This window comes from Lissotriton vulgaris, chromosome 7 (genome assembly GCF_964263255.1).
Source record: "Lissotriton vulgaris chromosome 7, aLisVul1.2, whole genome shotgun sequence".
NCBI classification, from domain to species: domain Eukaryota; kingdom Metazoa; phylum Chordata; class Amphibia; order Caudata; family Salamandridae; genus Lissotriton; species Lissotriton vulgaris.
The window spans coordinates 1,724,354,186-1,724,376,495 of NC_141695.1; the positions used below are offsets into that span (position 1 = coordinate 1,724,354,186).

Sequence of the window (22,310 nt, forward strand, 5' to 3'; positions counted from 1 at the left end):
TTCGGGCTTTCAGCCCTCATCAGCCAGGATAGCTTGATTCCAGTGGCATGGAGAGCATGGGACTCACGTCTGAGCATACCCGTCCCACTCGGGGTGACAAATGCAAAAACAACAGTTGATGGACAGAATGCAGAACAATATCATACATTCATCCCAGTACAGAGATCTGGGCCTAAATCCATCGTTTTTTCGCTCACCATGCCATTCCAGTTGGTACCCAGCCATATGCAAATCACTCTTGAATCTGTGCCCCATGGGAACAGTCCAGCCCGAACTGCCAAGCCAGGCCCTCCCTAGACTGGAAACAAGCATCCTAGGACCAGTTTCAGCCCTCATAAGCCAGGATAGCTTGATTTCGGGCTGGACTGTTCCCATGAGGTACAGGGTCCGACTGATTTGCATATGTCTGAACTGGGGTAGTGGAGTGAGCTAAAGAATGATGATGGATTAAACCCAGATCAGTTGACTGGGGGTGGGTGTTTGAATTGCTCAAACGCTTTGTCCATCACCCCCTGTGGTATCGCTAGTCCCTGAGTGAGCACAGCTGGAAATTTCAACCCATGTTATAGCACAGACCCTGACCCTGAGTGACTGGAGCTGGAGATACTATCACATACTCTAGCATACACCCTGCCCCGAGTGAGTGCAGCTGGAGATACTATCACATACTCTAGCATGGACCCCTGAGTGAGTGCAGCTGGAGATACGATCACATACTCTAGCATAGACCCCTGAGTGAGTGCAGCTAGAGATACTATCACATACTCTAGCATAGACCCCTGAGTGACTGCAGATGGAGACACTATCACATACTCTAGCATGGACCCCTGAGTGACTGCAGCTGGAGATACGATCACATACTCTAGCATAGACCCCTGAGTGAGTGCAGCTAGAGATACTATCACATACTCTAGCATGGACCCCTGAGTGACTGCAGCTAGAGATACTATCACATACTCTAGCATGGACCCCTGAGGGAGTGCAGCTGGACATACTATCACATACTCTAGCATGGACCCCTGAGTGACTGCAGCTGGAGATACTATCACATACTCTAGAATGGACCCCTGAGTGAGTGCAGCTGGAGATACGATCACATACTCTAGCATAGACCCCTGAGTGAGTGCAGCTAGAGATACTATCACATACTCTAGCATATACCCCTGAGTGAGTGCAGCTGGAGATGTTATCACATACTCTAGCATAGACCCCTGAGTGACTGCAGCTGGACATACTATCACATACTCTAGCATGGACCCCTGAGTGAGTGCAGCTGGAGATACTGTCACATACTCTAGCATAGACCCCTGAGTGAGTGCAGCTGGAGATGCTATCACATACTCTAGCATAGACCCCTGAGTGACTGCAGCTGGACATACTATCACATACTCTAGCATGGACCCCTGAGTGAGTGCAGCTGGAGACTATCACATACTCTAGTATACACCCCTGAGTGAGTGCAGCTGGAGATACTATCACATACTCTAGCATACACCCCTGAGTGAGTGCAGCTGGAGATACTGTCACATACTATAGAATGGATCCTACCCCCGAGTCAGTGCAGCTCGAGTCTAACAGGTGCTATAGCATAAACCATGCCCCTGAGTCAGTGCAGCTGTAGACACTACCTATCACACACTATAGCATGGATCCTAAGCCTGAGTGAGTGCAGCTAGAGACACTATCACATACTCTAACATAGACCCCCTGAGTGACTGCAGCTGGAGATACGATCACATACTCTAGCATGGACCCCTGAGTGAGTGCAGCTGGAGATTCTATCACATACTCTAGCAAGGAGCCCTGAGTGAGTGCAGCTGGAGATACTATCACATACTCTAGCATGGACCCCTGAGTGACTGCAGCTGGAGATACTATCACATACTCTAGCATGGACCCCTGAGTGACTGCAGCTGGAGATACTATCACATACTCTAGCATAGACCCCTGAGTGACTGCAGCTGGAGATACTATCACATACTCTAGCATGGACCCCTGAGTGACTGCAGCTGGACATACTATCACATACTCTAGCATGGACCCCTGAGTGACTGCAGCTGGAGATACTATCACATACTCTAGCATGGACCCCTGAGTGAGTGCAGCTGGAGATACTATCACATACTCTAGCATGGACCCCTGAGTTAGTGCAGCTGGAGATACTATCACATACTCTAGCATGGACCTCAGAGTGACTGCAGCTGGAGATACTATCACATACTCTAGCATGGACCCCTGAGTGACTGCAGCTGGAGATACTATCACATACTCTAGCATGGACCCCTGAGGGAGTGCAGCTGGAGATACTATCACATACTCTAGCATGGACCCCTGAGTGACTGCAGCTGGAGATACTATCACATACTCTAGCATGGACCCCTGAGGGAGTGCAGCTGGAGATACCATCACATACTCTAGCATGGACCCCTGAGTGACTGCAGCTAGAGATACTATCACATACTCTAGCATGGACCCCTGAGGGAGTGCAGCTGGAGATACTATCACATACTCTAGCATGGACCCCTGAGGGAGTGCAGCTGGAGATACCATCACATACTCTAGCATGGACCCCTGAGTGACTGCAGCTGGAGATACTATCACATACTCTAGCATGGACCCCTGAGTGACTGCAGCTGGACATACTATCACATACTCTAGCATGGACCCCTGAGTGACTGCAGCTGGAGATACTATCACATACTCTAGCATGGACCCCTGAGTGATTGCAGCTGGAGATACTATCACATACTCTAGCATGGACCCCTGAGTGAGTGCAGCTGGCTGGAGATACTATCACATACTCTAGAATGGACCCCTGAGTGACTGCAGCTGGAGATACTATCACATACTCTAGAATGGACCCTTGAGTGAGTGCAGCTGGAGATACGATCACATACTCTAGCATAGACCCCTGAGTGAGTGCAGCTAGAGATGCTATCACATACTCTAGCATAGACCCCTGAGTGACTGCAGCTGGACATATTATCACATACTCTAGCATGGACCCCTGAGTGAGTGCAGCTGGAGATACTGTCACATACTCTAGCATAGACCCCTGAGTGAGTGCAGCTGGAGATGCTATCACATACTCTGGCATAGACCCCTGAGTGACTGCAGCTGGACATACTATCACATACTCTAGCATGGACCCCTGAGTGAGTGCAGCTGGAGACTATCACATACTCTAGTATACACCCCTGAGTGAGTGCAGCTGGAGATACTATCACATACTCTAGAATGGATCCTACCCCCGAGTCAGTGCAGCTCGAGTCTAACAGGTGCTATAGCATAAACCATGCCCCTGAGTCAGTGCAGCTGTAGACACTACCTATCACACACTATAGCATGGATCCTAAGCCTGAGTGAGTGCAGCTAGAGACACTATCACATACTCTAACATAGACCCCCTGAGTGACTGCAGCTGGAGATACGATCACATACTCTAGCATAGACCCCTGAGTGAGTGCAGCTGGAGATTCTATCACATACTCTAGCATGGGCCAATGAGTGAGTGCAGCTGGAGATACTATCACATACTCTAGCATGGACCCCTGAGTGACTGCAGCTTGAGATACTATCACATCCTCAAGCATACACTCCTGAGTGACTGCAGCTGGAGATACTATCACATACTCTAGCATAGAACCCTGAGTGACTGCAGCTGGAGATACTATCACATACTCTAGCATGGACCCCTGAGTGACTGCAGCTGGAGATACGATCACATACTCTAGCATAGACCCCTGAGTGAGTGCAGCTGGAGATTCTATTGCATACTCTAGCATGGGCCAATGAGTGAGTGCAGCTGGAGATACTATCACATACTCTAGCATGGACCCCTGAGTGACTGCAGCTTGAGATACTATCACATCCTCAAGCATACACTCCTGAGTGACTGCAGCTGGAGATACTATCACATACTCTAGCATAGACCCCTGAGTGACTGTAGCTGGAGATACTATCACATACTCTAGCATGGACCCCTGAGTGACTGCAGCTGGAGATACTATCACATACTCTAGCATGGACCCCTGAGTGAGTGCAGCTGGAGATACTATCACATACTCTAGCATGGACCCCTGAGTGACTGCAGCTAGAGATACTATCACATACTCTAGCATGGACCCCTGAGTGAGTGCAGCTGGAGATACTATCACATACTCTAACATAGACCCCTGAGCGACTGCAGATGGAGACACTATCACATACTCTAACATAGACCCCTGAGTGACTGTAGATGGAGACACTATCACATACTCTAACATAGACCCCTGAGTGACTGTAGATGGAGACACTATCACATACTCTAACATAGACCCCTGAGTGACTGCAGCTGGAGATACCAGTGTAAGGTGTCAGAGCACTTTACATCACACACACATTGCACAGAGACAATCATAGGTGTGTACATCAGTGTATAGGAAATGTTTCATCAGACTGGACTCCAAGGTGTCATCTGGAGTGTCATGTCATCGATACTGGTAGGCAATATAGTTTGAACCCTTATTCTGTAAAAGCACAAATTCAGAATTTAAAATGTAACATAATTATTAGGGGTTCTATTTAATATTAAGAATTGTTTTCTACCCAAATGAACCCTTTTCACAAGATTAGGATGATGAAAGACTGGGCAAAAGAACATATAGCTCTAACATATACCTTGCAGCTTGCAGGCAGCTCTTTGATGACAGTTAATAGCCCAATGTTCTATATTAGGATTTTGACTTATAAACAACAAGTTACTAAAGGAGCTCTCCTACAGAAGCAGGAACCCACTGACCTATTTATATTATATGCACTTTGTTATCTGTATACTACACGTTCTTATCAGCAGGCATTTGAACCCTGTGTGATACCATAGGATGAGTCAAAACTTCCCCTAGACAATCCTCCGGGCTCTTTCCAGTACAATGAGTTATCTTGACATTTTAATTGAAGTCTGAATTTTGCTGGAGCCAGGAACGCAGCAGCAGGCGCTTTTAAAATGATAATATACAATTTCAAAAACGACTCCTCCACCCCAGGTCAACGCCCGGTGCGGTGGCACCGATCGCACCTCCCTAGAGCTGGCTCTGTCACATGCCCTTTACCTTCCAAAAAGATTAAAAGGTTGAACCCTTGTGCAACCTTCGCCTCTCTACAACCTCTCATGTGCTGCTGAGGGGCTGACGGCAGGGTAAGGAGTAGAAACAACACACAGCTCCTTGAACCTTGCTTACTTTCTGTTCTGCTCCTATCTTCATGGCCTCAGGCCAGCGGCAGCAAAGGCAGTGCCAGAGATACCAAGGGGGAAGCCAGGAGTAACAGCGGCTACTCCAGATAGACATCCATGTTTGTGACTTACTGGAACCTTACCTATCTGTCGTTGAGACCCTTCTTTCCAAGAAATATAAAATAACTCCAGCCTTTTGCTTGGAGTTACACCTGAGAAGTATAGGATAACTTCCCCGCTTGGCTAACTACAAGTTAACCTACCCTAGGAAGTGTATGCTACAGTTTCGCTTTTTACTGACCACACGGGAGACATCGTTTAGAGCCATGGCACCAACATTTCTTTTTTCCCCCCATAGTTTTATATAGTGCGAACTTGACCCAAAAGTATGGGGTATCAGAGCGCTTTACATGAGCACCAGTTGCGTAACATAAAGGCATATTCATTTTTTGTAGGCGCAGGGATATTAAAGGATTTGCCCAGAAGCACAGGATGTTGATCGGCATTGCCAAGACCCGAAGCCGGTTCCTCAAATTAGCGATCGACCGCCCTATCCATGAGGCTCCATCCTCTCCACTTTGGAATTGCTGGCTGTTTGTAAATATAGCATGAAGGGTTGTAGTCAGGGTTGGATTGGGATTAAAAATCGGCCCGGGCACGCATAAAAAAATCGGCCCACATTTGCATAATGCCTTCCCTCAAATCACTGCTTCAGCGTAATTTTACATAAAAGGGGGGGGGGTTAAAAAAAAAAATAGGCACGCATCAGTTTACACTAGTGAAACACACCTGAAAACAAGTGAGGCCACTTATGCACAGGCCCCCTGTTCCGCTCAGCATGCCTACATCAATGGGAGGCCCAGCGAGCGAAAAGGGGTGACACCTCTACCTGTTGCTGCTATACGGGAGGTAATGAGTGCCCATCTCTCTCCAGAAAGGCTACTCAGACACCCTCTGGGCCGCTGGCGGTATAGTCAAACAACAGACACCGCTCAAATCGGCCCCCAGGCTACTCAAAAGCAGCCATCAGGTGGAACTCGGACCCCGGCCCCTCGGGCATTGCCCGAATGCCCCCGTTACCAATCCGACGCTGGTTGAAGTGTGCAACCTATCCTCACCATGACGGGTATGAATACAGGGAAGAACAGGTCAGGTGGTTGGTCCTATACGGCACTGGACAATCACCCTTGAAAGAGGCAGCAGGTAAAAAGAATCGAAGACCATAACTGGCAGCAGAACAGTTAATATTGGCCTAATTCACAAAGGTAGACTTACTCTTTTGTGTACATTTACTGCTTTTCAGTATTCACAAACTATGTGCAGAGTTTTATGACTCTGCACTACCTATACTTATGTGTACAAAGTTCTAAACCCCGATTGCAGAGTCTTGGGGTACAAAGAACTCCGCACACATAACTATAGGAAGAGCGGAATAGTAAAACTCCGCACATAGTTTGTGAATACAGAAAAGTAGTAAATGTACTCAAAACTGTAAGTATACCTTCATGAATCACGCCCACAATGTCTAGGTAAGGTGTTGTCCTCCTGTCCTTCACCCGACAGCTTAGTATATATTGCACCAGTGAACACTGTGCTGGTAAGAGAGGGTTCAAAGAAGTTTGGTGAAGCTCACCTGAAACTGAGACATAGGCAGACGTGTTGGTCAGTTCAAGCCCCCTTTGCTGCAAGCTAGCCACATCCGGCAACAGCAGTTTTTCTTTCTCAGGGTCCAAGTCATCCCCAACGAGCGAGACTTCGCAGCCGTCCAGGTTGTGGACAATTTCATCTGACATCCGAGTGTCCGTTACTGCGGAGGAAACAAAAATAAAATCGACAAACTTTGGTCATTTATCCCACTGTACCATCACACCGGGAATGCACAGACACAACCAAAACTACCACAAGGGGACTTAATCCCACTCCACCCGCCAATATAACGTTTATAGATATATAGAGGCACGTGCATCAATGTTGGCGTTTGCGATTTCTTAATTGCGATTTTTAAGGAATCGCGAATTAAGGAACCACAAAAGCCTATGCATGTAGAAATCGCTTAAAAAATATCGATTTCTAAACATTCCTTAATTGCGACTCGCAAATTGTGAGTGGCAATTAAGGAATACCTCCCCATTCATTCCTATGGGCCTAGAGGCCCATAGGAATGAATGGGAAAACATTCTCAATTTGCTATTCTCAATTAGAGAATCACAAATTGAGAATGCAATTCCAAGGGTGCCAAAGTATGAAAAGGACACCCTGTTGCACCCCTGAAATTTGCATATGAGTACATGTTGCACACACACATGCCCCAAGGGCATGTGTGTGCGTAAAATGGAACTTTGAAAAATGCACTTTAGTGCATTTTTCAAAGTTTTTGCAAATTACCATGAAGTTCAACTTCATGGTAATTTGCGCCCCCAAGTAGCGAAATCGCTACTTCAAAGTAGTTCTTGCATTGCAAAATGCGATTCCTTAAATGCAATCGCAATTTGAAAACTCGCAATTAATTGCGAATTCTCAAATTGCTAGGGCCATGACCCTTGATGCATCGCAAAAGCTAATTTTGCGATCGCAAACGGCCGCTTTTTGCGAATCGCACCGTCTGCGATCGCAAAAGGCTTTGATGCATGTACCTGATGGTGTTAAACTTACATTTGTTTTCATGATTTATTGTGAAATTATATCCATTACAACTACTCTTGAAGTCCAAGTCGATACCGCTTAACCTTCAAGTTCAGGGAATGTTTTCAGTGGAGATGTAACCTTGATGGGATTTACAAGTATATTGTGGTGATGAGATGGGAGCTCTGATAGTGTTTGATACGATGAACATAAGGAATTATTTTGTGGACAATTATGAAGACATTGTACAAAAGTGGACCTTAGTTATAAGAATGATTTGGGACATGGGTGTAGTGTTTATGTAGCAAATTTCACAATAAATACATTGACTCATACATTTGAGAAACATTTGCACAGATACTCAAGGGTGGAATCTATCCAACATTCCAAGTTATATTTGACCAGTGGCTTAGTAAATACATTGCTCCAATCGTGTTAGATGATTAAGCTGAATCAATACAATTAAACAAACTCCACTGACAATGCTCTCATCTGAGATAATATAAAATACACAAATACAGCAGATGCCCACTAACCTCCAGGTCATATTGCCCAAAAACATTAAGAATTCTAGTCAATAAAATCTTATGTGTGGATTAATAAGATATCTGATTCCCCAAAATTCAAAATATTATTAGTACTCATTAAAGCATCTCTGAAGGCTTTTCTTTTGTTATTGTACATGGCAACCCTTGTCTAGTGAAGCACGGAAAGGCTGCTCTTAGTGATGTTGGTATTTGCTTTAGCTCATTGGGGATTTGTAGACATCCCTCATACTGCTTTGTAGCAGTTCCAGAGTTGTGGTTAAGGCTCTAGCCATCAGGTCCCTGACGCGGGATTAGCTATGGTGCACGTCAGCAGAATCTGATCCTCTGTGGTTAAAATTATTGATCAACAGAATGTTATATTTATAAATAACAACTATATATAAAGTCCAGTGTTTTGTTCCTTCACTCTCAATGATTTACAGCGCTTGTCAGAAGGGGCGGGGGTCACCTCCTGCCTTGATGGCTGGGATGCTTTGCACGGTTCAGTAGAAGTTCACAGGACAAAGAATGTATCAATCAAGGTAGCTCTGGCCTGAAGAAGCATGATGTCTACATGTGAGGCAGGTCAGCAAAAGCTTTCCTTGGCTTCTGGTTCAGGGAATAGATTGTTTTGGGAATCAAATCTGTTTTTGGATGCTCCCACATGACTTTAAAAGGTCCCTAAGAGCTGAGAATAAAGAAGTGAAGATATTTAAAATCTCTCAGACTAAATATGAGATCTATTTATCCCCTGGGCGGTGTGTAAAAACAGAGAACTGTCCTTCCAGCTTATATTCAGGACAATTGATGTTGCAGAGGTGCATACAAAAGGTAACTCACCCTCTCACTCACAACTGGAGCTAACAGTTACAGCCTGATTCATCAAGCCGAAATCGGCTTGCAAAGGGCCAGATTCTCAGAATCTGGCCCTTTGCGAGTGCGATTTTAGCATTTGGGATTCATCATCCCAAATGCAAAAATCGCTATTTAGAAACTCGCAAATTTGCGAGGAATAGCATTTAAGGAATCTCTATTAGAGATTCCTTAAATGCTATTCTTGAAACATTTTAAAATTGCGAAACGCAAATTTCGGCCGCTATTTACCGCGAGGTCAAACCTCGTGGTAAATAGCAAAAACTTAGAAAAATGCTTTTAAAAGCATTTTTCTAAGTTGCGTGTTACACACACACATGTCCTTAGGACATGTGTGTGCGCAACACCTGTTGAAATGTGCATTTAAGGGGTGCTACAGGGTGTCCTTTGGACACCCCTGGCACCCTTCAAATCACTATCTTATTTGCGATTAGCAAATTGCTAATCGCAAATAAGGAATACTCCCCATTCATTCCTATGGGCCTTTTGGCCCATAGGAATGAATGGGGAGTTATTCCTTATTTGCGATTAGCAATTTGCTAATCGCAAATAAGGAATCTGTAGGAATCGCATTTAATTTTGCGATTCCTACATGAATCCCGTTTTGCAAGTCTGTAATAGCGATTCCTTATGAATCGCTATTTCAGACTCGCAAAACGGGTCTTTCATGAATCTGGCCGATAGTTACTTATAGTGGAGTATTCTTATACTATATTCAACAATTTTGGGATTAGATACACATTCTGCAAAAGCACAGATCACGCCCCTGTAAATAATGTGACACCATGGGTAGAAAAAGTAAGGACACCTGATGGTATTGATATGTATTTGAGAATATGAATTACTCAGGGATAGCCATGCCTCTATAAAGGTAATTGTGGTTCATTACTAAAAAACAATCTTGGTGCAATTAATGATCTTGCCAGTGATGAAATAATGAATATGAAAAATCATTGTATCAGGATGGGAGCTGTGCCTAAGCTGAGTATACCATCAAGTGATTTGTTGGGCAAAGCGATACAACAACATTTATAGGTTTTGAAGCTGGGCATCTTGTCTACGGAAATTGAAATGCTCAAAGCAAGACTGGGAGTTCTAGCGAGCCAGTAATACAGAAATGCATATTAATGAGCACACTTCCCCAAATCATCGATCATGCAGAGAGCAAACGTGGTATCAAAGTATTGGAATATCCGTCTCCCCAGACGAACTGAGAAACTACATCTACAGCACGTGGTGGGGAATGTTGAACTAGCTGCTGTGTCTTTGAAGCTAGAGCTGGAAGACTAAAATTTAGAAAAGGTAAATTTATGTTTCGCTTGTTAGACCATAATGTAAAGCCGCGTCTAGCAATATATGTTAACTTATCAGGTATGGGGATACATTCACTGTTCAGGTAGAAGTGCCCGCAACTAGGGTTTGTGCCAGATTCCTGCAGGGCTAAGTGCTAAGGACCTGGTTGACACCCAAGGCCTAAAAGAGAGGGAAACATGCAATGGAAGACTGGAAAAGGGAGCAGTATGTGATGGATCAGCAAGGAGTAGTAGAGAAGAAGGTACAAGAAAGACTGAGAACTAAACACAACACCCCTTGCGAGTGTAACTCCTGGGCAGTTGATTTGAAATAATGTTTAGATGTGTGACTTCCTGGACTGTGGTGTGATTCTATGCTTCACGATATGATTCCAAATTACCTGTACCAGACCAGCTGTCATCCTTCCTGGGTTCCACCTGGTGTGAGATGGAGCAAGTTATACGCAGCTCCGGAAACAATGCCACGCCATCCGGGGCCTCAAACTCAGAAGCGGATCGGGCAAAGTGGTTGTTCCCGCTCAACGTGATTTGTGGGGTATCTGGCTGCAGTACCACCACGTACCCCTCCACTGGTGGGATGGAAACACACGACTCTTCACTGAAACACCTGTCAGGGAAAATGGTGAAGAGAAGAATGAGAGAAAAACATGTTTATGGAGACCAAGACCAGAGGATGACTGGGTGGAAAAAGAGCTGAAGGACATGAGGCTCCTATCCTGGTATCCTTCCCCACTCATGTCTGTTCTTCTGTTCCTTATTTAATTTTTTTACGGAGTTATATAGGGCGAACTTGACCTGAATCAGGTTTCAGAGTGCTTTACATAGCACCAGTTGCGTTACATAAGGTCACATAAATGTTTTTGTTAGGAACGGGGAGATTAAGTGATTTACCCAGAATCACAGGATGTTCGGCGTCGTTGCTGAGACTCAAACCCAGTTCCCCAGATACGACGATGACCGCCCTAGCCGCTAGGCCAACTCCTCTCACCAATTTCTTTCTATTCCTTTTTCTCACCTCCTCACTGGTGAATCTCTACTTCCTCACTCTATTTCTAACTTTGTTACCCTTTTTCTGGTTTCCTTGCTGTTTGTCTAAGTTCCACATGCTACTGCTCCTTTTCTTGCTTCTTCTGTTTATGGTTCTCAGTCGTGTTCCCTGGTCTTTTTGTCTCTTCGGTTACACACGTTGATCTCTACTATGCCTGTTCCTGCCTTTATATGTCCATCTGTTGCACTTATTTCTGCTTCTACATCCAGAGGCCTCGCTCTAATCCACCTCTCATGCTTTTCCTTTTTTCCTGTTCCCTGGATCTATACATCTCTCATTATTTTGCATCACTTGTTTTCCTGACAGTTTCCTGGATCTATAACTTAGTTCATGTTACTTCTTCTTTTGTTTCTAAAATGTATCCTGAATTTACCCCTTCCACTGTTGGTCTTATTCAGGCTCTTCTGGTCTCTAGCTCTATGTTAATCATTCCTATCTCCAAACTTCTTCCTGTCTCTGCTCTGGCCCGCTCTGTTGTTCTTACCATGGTGATCCTCATGTTTCATGCTCTGTCGTTTCCTGTATTGTTCTTATACTTGTGACTGTTTCTGTTACAAGCTCTGTCCCTCCCTCTTTTCGCTGTTATCCCCATCCTCGTTACTATTTCCTTTTCTCTCCCCTTATGTTGTATCCTCATCCTTCTTTTTGTTTCTTTTTGCTCTATTTCTTCTTCTGATGCAATTTCTTTTTCTGCTTTATATTACCTGGCTCCAGTCTTTCTTCCCAGGCTCTTCATTATTTTCATATGTGTTGCCACCTTCTCTACCCACTTTTTTCCCCCTCTTATTATGGTTTCCTTCATGTTTGCCTGACCCTGCTACTACCTCCTTATTTCCTGATTCTCTCTTCCCTTCCTGGCTCTCCAACCTTTATTGTTCTCATCCCTGGTTCTCCTCTCTGATATGCAGCTCTATTTCTCACTGTGTCACTTATTTATCGTTCAACCGTCCTCTCTGTTGGCTCTCCTCTCTTTCTTGCTTCTTTACCTTGTTCTTTTACCGGTTCCCTGACCGCTTCCCTCAGTCCGCTGACCTGATTTCGCTCCCTTGATATTCTTTGTAAACATTGGGCTCACATTTCTTTGATTCAGTGCCATGTCTAGGAAGACATTATGTTCTCAGGTTTATCCATGGATTGTTTCCAAGAACAGGATTTGCTGTCCCTGTTCTCACTTTCCATCGTTCCCTGATCGCGTTACTGGTGTTTGGGTCTCAGGGATTGGTGAGTATTCCACTGCACTTACTTGACTGTGGTCGCGAGCTTCAGGGGTCGCACCCCAGGCGTGGCGAAACGAAGGGAGTTCATGTAGGCCACATGCTGAATCGCTCGGTTGAAGGTCTCCACATCGTCCCCCTCTAGGGTCAGCAAGGACTGGGAGGGGTTCACGTGCACCTGCAGGGGGTACCAAGGTTGGGGGGGAGAAAAGGGTATCAAGAGAAGTGTGGGTGAAGAAAGGCCAGAGGTAAGGTACGTAGAAACTTAGAGAGAGGCGAGAAGGTGGGAATGGCAAAGGGAAAATGCATGAAAGAGGAAAACAAGGGATTAAAGGGAAAAGTGAGGGAATAGGATATGAACAAAGGGACAAAGAGGATGCATGAGAAGAAAAAAGATGAAAAGATAGCAAGGTGAGCAAGAGAGAGGGAAACGTGCACATCAAAAAGGGAGAGGAAAACAAGGCTTTGAGTACAAGCAATAAGAAACCACTGCAAAAAATAGACAATTAAACAGGAAGGAAGAAGAAGCAAAGTGAATGTTAAGCACACACAAGTAAAAAAGGATATTTGGATGTGAGAAAGAAAGAGAAGGTAGGTATAGATGGTACAAAGTGGCGATTAACAATTTGCCCGAATGGTTGCGGTCATTACCTCCGGCACCCTGGCAAAATAATACTGCCCGTATTTAGAGCTCCCGGCCAGCCCAGTAGTGATCTCTGTGCCTTCAGAGGAACTGCTGCTGCAGCTGACCCTTAAGAGTCACTGTAAGTTTGGTCAGTGGGGGTTTGTTATTGAAAAACAAAGAACTATTGACCCCAACTCCCTGTGAGTTTACTCCCCGGGTGAATCAGTAATATTGTGTTCTATCCGGTACCACCAGGTTTTTCCTAACAGTGATGGACAGAACAAAATACATTGGACTGTCTACTGTAAATAGGACAAGCGGTCTGATGTCCCTACTTTGATGGCCCTACTCCTTCGGCCCATTGGAGTAAGCTTCGTACGGCGAAGGAAGGGTGGCAGCGCCGTCAGAAAGATTATGGGATTCTAGACTCATAATAGAGCGGACAACCAAAAGCTTGATAGACAAGATACTTCAGCACACGTGGCAGAGTACCCTGCACACCGAACTCTAAATCGAACCCAAAGTAAGCAAAGAGCGAATCACACAAAACCCATCAGTTCATGTAGGAAATTAAAAGTTTCCATGCCTTTGATGATAGTCACAGGAACCTTACCTTCATTCCTTTCCCTAGGCTGTCAAAATCACTGTAGTCCAGCCCTTCTCGACAAGCGTACAAGCACTCTATTACTTCTCGACTTTCCAGTTTCCCAGGACGAACGGTAAAGCCGGACAAGTAGCCGTGGAAGTACCGCTGAATCTGCCGTGTGTCACCTAAGGAGAGCATGAGAAGGTTCAGCAAAGGAATGTTGGGAAAAGTAGAGGGACTAAGTGGGAAAATAGGGGTGTGTGAGTGGTCAGGAACCAGCAGAGGACCTGAGGTGAAAAATAGAGGCCTGTGAGTGGTCAGGAACCAAGCAGAGGAACTGAGGGGGTTAATAGGTGGTGTCAGAGGTCAAGAACCAATCAGAGGAACTGAGGAGGGAATAGGGGCGTGTGCGTGGTCAGGCACCAAGCAGAAGGACTAAGGGGGAAAATAGGGGCGTGTGAGTGGTCAGGCACCAAGCAGAGGAACTGAGGTGGAAAATAGAGGCCTGTGAGTGGTCAGGAACCAAGCAGAGGAACTGAGGGGGTAAATAGGGGGTGTCAGAGGTCAGGAACCAATCAGAGGAACTGAGTGGGAAAATAGGGGCGTGTGAGTGGTCAGGAACCAAGCAGAGGGATTGAAGTGGAAAATAAAGGTGCGTGAGTGGTCAGGAACCAAGCAGAGGAACTGAGGGGGGAAATAGAGGTGTGTGAGTGGTCAGACACCAAGTAGAGGAACTAAGGGGAAAAATAGGGGTGTGTGAGTGGTCAGGAACCAAGCAGAGGGACTGAAGTGGAAAATAAAGGTGCGTGAGTGGTCAGGAACCAAGCAGAGGAACTGAGGGGGGAAATAGAGGCGTGTGAGTGGTCAGAAACCAATCAGAGGGACTGAGGGGGAAATAGAGGTGTGTGAGTGGTCAGACACCAAGTAGAGGAACTGAGGGGAAAAATAGGGGCGTGTGAGTAGTCAGGAACCAAGCAGAGGGACTGAAGTGGAAAATAAAGGTGCGTGAGTGGTCAGGAACCAAGCAGAGGAACTGAGGGGGGAAATAGAGGCGTGTGAGTGGTCAGACACCAAGTAGAGGAACTGAGGGGAAAAATAGGGGCGTGTGAGTGGTCAGGAACCAAGCAGAGGGACTGAAGTGGAAAATAAAGGTGCGTGAGTGGTCAGGAACCAAGCAGAGGAACTGAGGGGGGAAATAGAGGCGTGTGAGTGGTCAGGAACTGAGGCAGAGCAACTGAGGTGGAAAATCGGGCGTGTGAGCAGTCAGGAAGCAAGCAGAGTAATTGAGTGGGGAAAAAGGGGCGTGTGAGTGGTCAGGAACCAAGCAGAGGAACTGAAGTGGAAAGTAAAGGTGTGTGAGTGGTCAGGAACCAAACAGAGGGACTGAGTGGGAAAATAGGGAGGTGTGAGTGGTCAGGAACTGAGGCAGAAAAGAGGAAAGTAGAAGTTACAAGAAGATAATTAGTTGCTGAGAGAGAAAGAAAAGGATCAGAAGAAGAAGCAAGGGGAAGCAAGGAAAGGACTGCTAGGGAAAGAGATAGAATCACACTGGAGACACAGGTGGGAGATAAATAGGCAGTCTGCAGGGAATCACAGGATCAGAACAGGCAGGTAGCTGGATAAGACCTCAGTTTCTCTGCCTCCTACGTACCTGGCAACACCTCAGTGGAATTCTCGTTGACTTTGTCTTTCTTCTTCTCATCTGCAAGAAAATATGGTTTTGATATTTTTGAAAGGGTTGAAGGAAAGACCATGCCCGTCTTTGTAAAGTTGTAAATTGCCATTGCTCAGAATTCAAAGCTATAGCTTGGTCATCTGTTCCCTGCTCTGTGGTGGGCAAACAAGGGGAGGGCGTGGTGAGGGAGGGGTTGGATCTGTGGTTATGAGGTGCCTTATGAGGTCTATCGGCCATGAGTGATGCCCATTGTAATGATTTGGCGCAAAAATGAACCAGGATTTCTCCAGACGTGTTAGTCTGGGAAAACAGGACACAAGATTTGTGCAAACAACACACAGGTAAACTGTTTTCACTAACAAGTCTTTTTTTAAATTAAAATAGCAAACACAGTTTAAAACAGAAGGGATGAGTGACTGACCTTCTAGGGAATGATGAGCTCAAATTAACTGACCTTCTAATAACCAGGGGAGAGCCTACACATAGGCGGCGACCATTTGCAATTTGGGGAAGTGGTCTGCACAAGTTAAGTGACTCACTGATATTCTGAGGGAAGGAGTCTTGCATAAGAACTTACAAGTTGCTATCCAGGGGAGTGTCCGCGCACAGGAAGGGGACTGCTGATATTCACAGGATGTGACCTACAGAACATACGGGGGGTGGTGTGCTCAGATCAGGTGGCCAGTAGCATTCTTGTAATTGCCAGCACACAGGAAATTAAATTGTGACATTTAGGGAAGTAGGAAGTGAGAGGTGTCGTGTAGCGGCCAGAGCGGCTGACTCCGGAGCGTGGGGTTCACAGTTTGATCCCCATCTCCATTGGCAGCTCAGTTCACCATCATGTGCCTCTGGTCAATAGCTCACTTAATCTCCCGACTGCCCCCAGTGCCTTGAAATTTTAAGGGGTGATATGTTTGCGCTTTACAAATATGGATGATTATTATTTATTTGCTCTCATCTCACGAAATTGCCCACTCCCAGGAAAGGATCCTCCAACATAGTGAAAGTTGCTAGATCACAAAAATGACATTTACAAAAGTAGTTTGCTCACAGCAAATAAATCTTGACATTCAGGAAGGAAGAAATATACTGATATTTAGTGAAGAGACCTGCTCACAGTAACTGACCCCTTAACATTTTGGGGAATGGCCACTCAGAGGAAGTAATCTATTAACATTCAGGGAAGTGGATGGCTCCCCAAGAACTGGCCATGTGACTTTAAGAGGAATGGAATGTTCAGAGGACGGACCCCAATCACAGACGTGGAATGCCCACTGGAACATACAAGTGTTCCTTGAAGGCAGCAACCTGCTCACAAGAAGTCATCTGCTGACATTCAGGGAAAAGGTCTGATTTGACATTAAGGAGAGCAGACTTTTTAAAGTGATCAAACCTTTGGCATTCTGGCAAAGGCCTGTTCAAAAAAGCAATCCAGGAACAATCATAGAACAGGGCAACACAATGCATATGTTGGCAAAATTCAAGAACATTGTCTGGTCAAAATTTTGAGCCTTAGCGTTATAATAAGAAATAGTCACCTGAAAACATGGATGTCGATTCACCAAAATGCCAGAGATAGAAGAAGTGACGTCACGTACACTTTGACCTTTATAACAGCACAGGAAGTGACATCATGTGGCCTATGACCCAGGAAGTGATATGCAAGACTGATTCGCATATGGCCATGTCTGAACTGGGGTGGCTTGGTGAGCAGAATAACGATGGATTAAACCCAGATCTGTGACTGGGGGTGAATGTTTTGCCATTGTGCAACATTCCGTCTATCATCTTGTGTGTTTTTACTGTTCACCCTATGTGGAAGGGTATGCCCAGACGTGGGTCCCGTGCTCACTAAGCCACTGGATTCAAGCTATCCTGGCTGAAGATGGCTGATAGCCAGAAACCGGTTCTAGGATGCATGATTCCGGTCCAGGGAAGACATGGCTTGGCAGTTCGGGCTGGACTGTTCCCATGAGGCACAGGGTTAAGACTGATTTGCATATGGCCATGTCTGAACTGGGGTGGCTTGGTGAGCAAAATAACGATGAATTAAACCCAGATCTGTGACTGGGGGTGAATGTTTTCCCATCGTGCAACATTCCGTCCATCATCTTGTGTCTTTTCCAGGAAGTGATATCACATGACCTTAATCCTGATGGCATCACAGTAATTGTCGTTGTGGAAGTTCTATAATAGCATGATTAATATAACAATAAAACATATAGAAAAGTCTATTTTAGACACCACCCATATGAAGGTGCTGACATCTTCTTTTAAAGTAATGGGCTGTGATAATCACTGTCGTCTCCTCTGCTATGGCAGAGGATTGTCGCCCCACTGCTTTGAAGCAGTGAAAGAAAGGAAACATAAAATGATAATAACTCAAAGTATTTACATTTTTTGTTTTCCTGCTGCAGCAGGTTTGCAGGCAGGGCTGCTACGATGACAGAGGAGCAGGGGTATGAGTGGTTTGCCCACTCCAAGTGTGCATGAATGTTCTTCACGCAGGCTGCATTACAGCCTGCATGGAGAACAGCCCATTCCCTGGCTGAGCGCCGAACCACGGCGCTCAGACCACGCACAACACTGCATTGCGGCATTGTGATTGGCTCAGGGGCGACTGGGTGCTTTCTGTTTCGGCACCAGGGGAGAGACGGAGACACGGAGGAGAGACACAGCATCAGGTAATTTTTTTTCATTCTTTTTTAAACCCCCTTACCCTCCTACCGCCCCCGATCCCTGGCGGCCACCACTGGTAATACTTGTCCTGAATTCTAGTATACAAGCAACACGAGTGAACCAGGGCTCTTCTAAATTATATCAATAGCCATAGGCTCTGAAATGGCACTCAATCGATATTTAAGGGGCAAATGAATGAATGCATTTATGGTCACAAACCCTGAAATTTGGTCAATCTAAGGGTTTGTGGCCAGTAAACTTATTTAGTGATTTAGTAAAAGGGCTCGTTTTTTCCTTAAGAAAAAAGAGTTACATGGACAATAAAAAGTTTGCTTTATTTAAAATCAATCATAGATCTGGTGGTCTTCTGACCTCAGCAATCCAACATTTCTGTGAGGACAACGAATCGTAGAGGGTCACAATTCGCAATATGGATGATGTAGGTCAGATTCTGACCAATTATGATTCAGATTTTCAAAAATAAACCTATTAGTAAAGAGCTCGGTTCTTAAAAATCCTTAAAAGTCACAAAAATACTGGTGTCAAATTGCGACCAATATTGGGACATATGGTCCCTAGTCCTTTCATGGTGTGCCAAGCCAATTAAACCTGACGGTCCCCAGGGGTTGACCCCATTTTATTCTAAATGTGCTATGGGTGTCCCCATATCAAAAAGTACCTCCATTGTGACAGTTCCGGAATTTTGTCGTGGGTGTCCCGATCATGCCATGCATGCGCCCTCAGGCACAAATTACATACAATATGCCAGTGCCAGGATTTTTCTATTAATGCCATATATATGATATGAGTGACCCATATGCCAAAAAGGACCTTCAATATGTAAAGGCCAGCATTTTAACATGGTTGTTTCACTCCAAAATGCCACATTTCTCTCCCTTATGACAAGAAATATCACCTGTATGCTTCCAACATTATACTGAAGATGCTTCCTATGCCAAGAATTTCATCAAGTATGTCAACATCATCATCTTTCCAGAGGTCCCCCATACGCCAAGAACTACCTCTTGTGAGTTTCAAGGACCATTAGAGCAAGCTGCCCCTGTGTTCTTGGCACTGACTTTGCCACATCTGAGGAAAGGGATTGCAAAAAAAGAATCTTGGCTACTAGCGACAGCTGCGACCCCGGACAACCCCTAAATGACAACCATGACTTACATTAATGGGCTTGGCCTGTCACAGAGAGTGACATGCTGAGGTGAAGTAGAGTGTCTGATAAGAAGTTAACCACTCAAATTGAGAGGAGTAGACTGCTTACAGGAAGTGACCCGCTGGCACCCAGGTGAGTGACCTGCTCAAAGGAAGAGACCGGTAAATAGTCCAGGGAGTGGCCAGGTCAGAGGAAGTAACCATCTAACATTCAGGGAAGTGGCAAACTCACTGAAAATAACCTACACGCTCGACATGGCCTGTTTCCCGCAGACATTGGCATTTTTCTCTATGGAGCCCTTCACCTTACCATACATAAATTTCTTTGTTTTCGTCACAGCTTTGCCAGCCCACGCTTTGTGTCCACACAACAAAAACCCTGATATGGCAGGTTGTCCGTGCTTAATTTGAGCCAGTGGTTTCTGGTGCTCGACACCAGCACTTAATTGTCAACACCAGCACTTGTGACAGTCTGCCACAAGGTGGCACTGTCTGGCTACTAAAACAACAGTTTATAATTAATTTAGTATACATTATAAATAACTATTACCTGACAACCCAAGCCATTCTTAAGCTTTGGGGGGCCTGAAATAGTCCGAATTGCCACATTTGTAGGAGTGTGATGTTTAGTAGTTGTGTTGTTACCGTCATTGGCAGCATGGCAGGGGCAATGTGTGATGCAAGCTGCAGTGGCTTCCTGACTAGAGCCCTGGCACTTATATTTTTTACAAAATAAGCACTGCAGGTGGTGCCCTATGAAGATATTCGTCAAGATAGTCACCTGTCCAGCAGGCTCCAATCATCAACCGGGTCTCGTGCCTGGGAGGGCGAAGCATGCCGTTGTCATGAATGAGTGCTGGGTCGTAAGACACGCCATCCACAAACAGAGTCACAGTTGGGAATTCCAGGTTCAAGGCGTAGTGGTGCCATTCATCGTCGCAAACCTAGAATACAGGATATATGGAAGAAACAACAAACATTCAATGAGGGAGTGGAAGAGGCATGGACTGAGATGGAGGAAAATATCTAGGGGAAATGGAGGAGAAACTGGAAATAGGCCCACTATATTTTGAAAACTATTTTTAGAGACATTCAGGAGCAAATGTAAATACCTTGAAGAGCATCTAAAGCGACAATAAATGGGATGGCAACAGATGCAAACAATATTAGGACAGCGAGGACAAATTCTAAAAATGTTCCCAAAAAGTAGGCAATGTAATGCGCTCCTAGATGACAACCCTACCATTGTGGGTCTTTGGTACCTTCAATGTCTTCTCTTTTTGTCTATTAAAAGGATGAGTCAAACAGCTGTTATTAAAGACACATAGTTTTATTGTGTCTACAGTTTCTTATGTGGATAGGGTAAGCAAGGGAAAAAGACCAAGCTTCTCATTTATCTAGAAAGAAGGTGTGGGGTGATTTAGAAAATGCTTGTTCCAGAAAAATTCTGCACATTTCTGGAATTTAGTTATATTTTTAAATTTAGTTAATGTTTCAACACCCCAAAATACTGCTGTTCAGTGTTAAACATGCTTATAGCAGCAGATTCCTATGTAAAGAGCTTCTCTAGAATTTATAAAGTTAAAGAAGATTGAGCGTTTTAGAGTGCAAATTTGAGAAAAATGTGTTTTTCATTATAAGTGGATACCTTAATAAACAGCCTTTAGTGGAAGGTATTTGGCCCTGAACGCAACCTTAATATATAGATAAAGAAAGGAGGGGAAGGAGATAATCAACTTTAGTATAAAGGACAGAGAGGAGAGAAAGACCCAAGAAACATTTATAGGTAACAAGAATAGACTTGGTCTTGTTAGATAAGATGACAGTGAAGGGAAGGAATCTTATGATTTGATTTGTTGTTGAGCAGACCTGCAACAACACCGCATCCCTAGTCTGCCTAATCTGGGGTTTGCTGCTTGTTTGTGAGTAATCTTTGCTGAAGTTCCTTCAGCCAACATGACGGGAGCACTTTTCATAATGAAACGATTGAAGGCTAGCCTGCCATGCTAATGTGGCATGGTGGAGCAGTCAGCAATTTGTTTTGTTTTTTAGAAACAAAAACAGAATTACCAGATCGCTGTGGGAATTTTTTTCAAGTATGCAGAGATTTTTTGATTATTTAGGCAAGTTTCAAGTCCACTAAATTAGAAAATGATGTTAGAGAGGTTGTCTCTTCAATGTCATTCTTACTGGTGGATGGAAGGGGTGGAGGGCATTTTCTATGCTCCAACATGAAAGACTAAATTTCCTACACCTTTAAATGAGTGTGAGAACCAAGAAGAATTTATGATAGATGTCCAAGAAGCACCTTGATCTAAAGAAGACATTTAGTAGATAAATGGAGGAGAAGTGGGAATGGCACTTGGAAGGAAAGAAAAGGTATTTAGTAAAAAAGGAGAAGGAGATAAGAAAATGTGGTGGATAAGGAGAGAGACAGCGTGCCAAAGTTAATAAGGGAGAGGAAATTGAAGACAATGTCATAGGAAGAGGAGAGAAGGATAAATCCATGGTAGATATAGGGTAGTAGAGAGGAGGAGCATTTGTATATGGGAAAGGTCTAGAGAAATGAAACCCTGGTAGTCAAGGAGATTAGAGAATGAACCCGGATACATAGAGGCCATGCACAATACCTGCTCCAGCTTCCAGAGGAACTTGACAGGACGTGCACTGTCCACCAGTGACCAGTACAGGAAGGAGATGCGGCATCCGTGGACAGCCAGGGAGTAGTGTGAGTAGCTGTCCTCTGGCAGGGGATAGCAAATGAAACCA

The 22,310-nt window shown here is 44.9% G+C and overlaps 1 protein-coding gene across 1 annotated transcript in view; it reads right to left on the reverse strand.

Annotated features, from left to right (window-relative positions):
• Window positions 1-22,310, reverse strand: part of CLSTN3 (calsyntenin 3) — a 108,922-nt gene that overhangs the window by 10,949 nt on the left and 75,663 nt on the right. The window contains exons 8-14 of the mRNA XM_086932954.1: window positions 22,172-22,284; window positions 20,323-20,485; window positions 15,672-15,722; window positions 14,048-14,205; window positions 12,839-12,987; window positions 10,928-11,154; window positions 6,846-7,019 (exon numbers count right to left, since the gene is read on the reverse strand). Coding sequence (XP_086789080.1) covers window positions 6,846-7,019; window positions 10,928-11,154; window positions 12,839-12,987; window positions 14,048-14,205; window positions 15,672-15,722; window positions 20,323-20,485; window positions 22,172-22,284 — 1,035 coding nt within the window. The remainder of the gene's footprint in view (window positions 1-6,845; window positions 7,020-10,927; window positions 11,155-12,838; window positions 12,988-14,047; window positions 14,206-15,671; window positions 15,723-20,322; window positions 20,486-22,171; window positions 22,285-22,310) is intronic.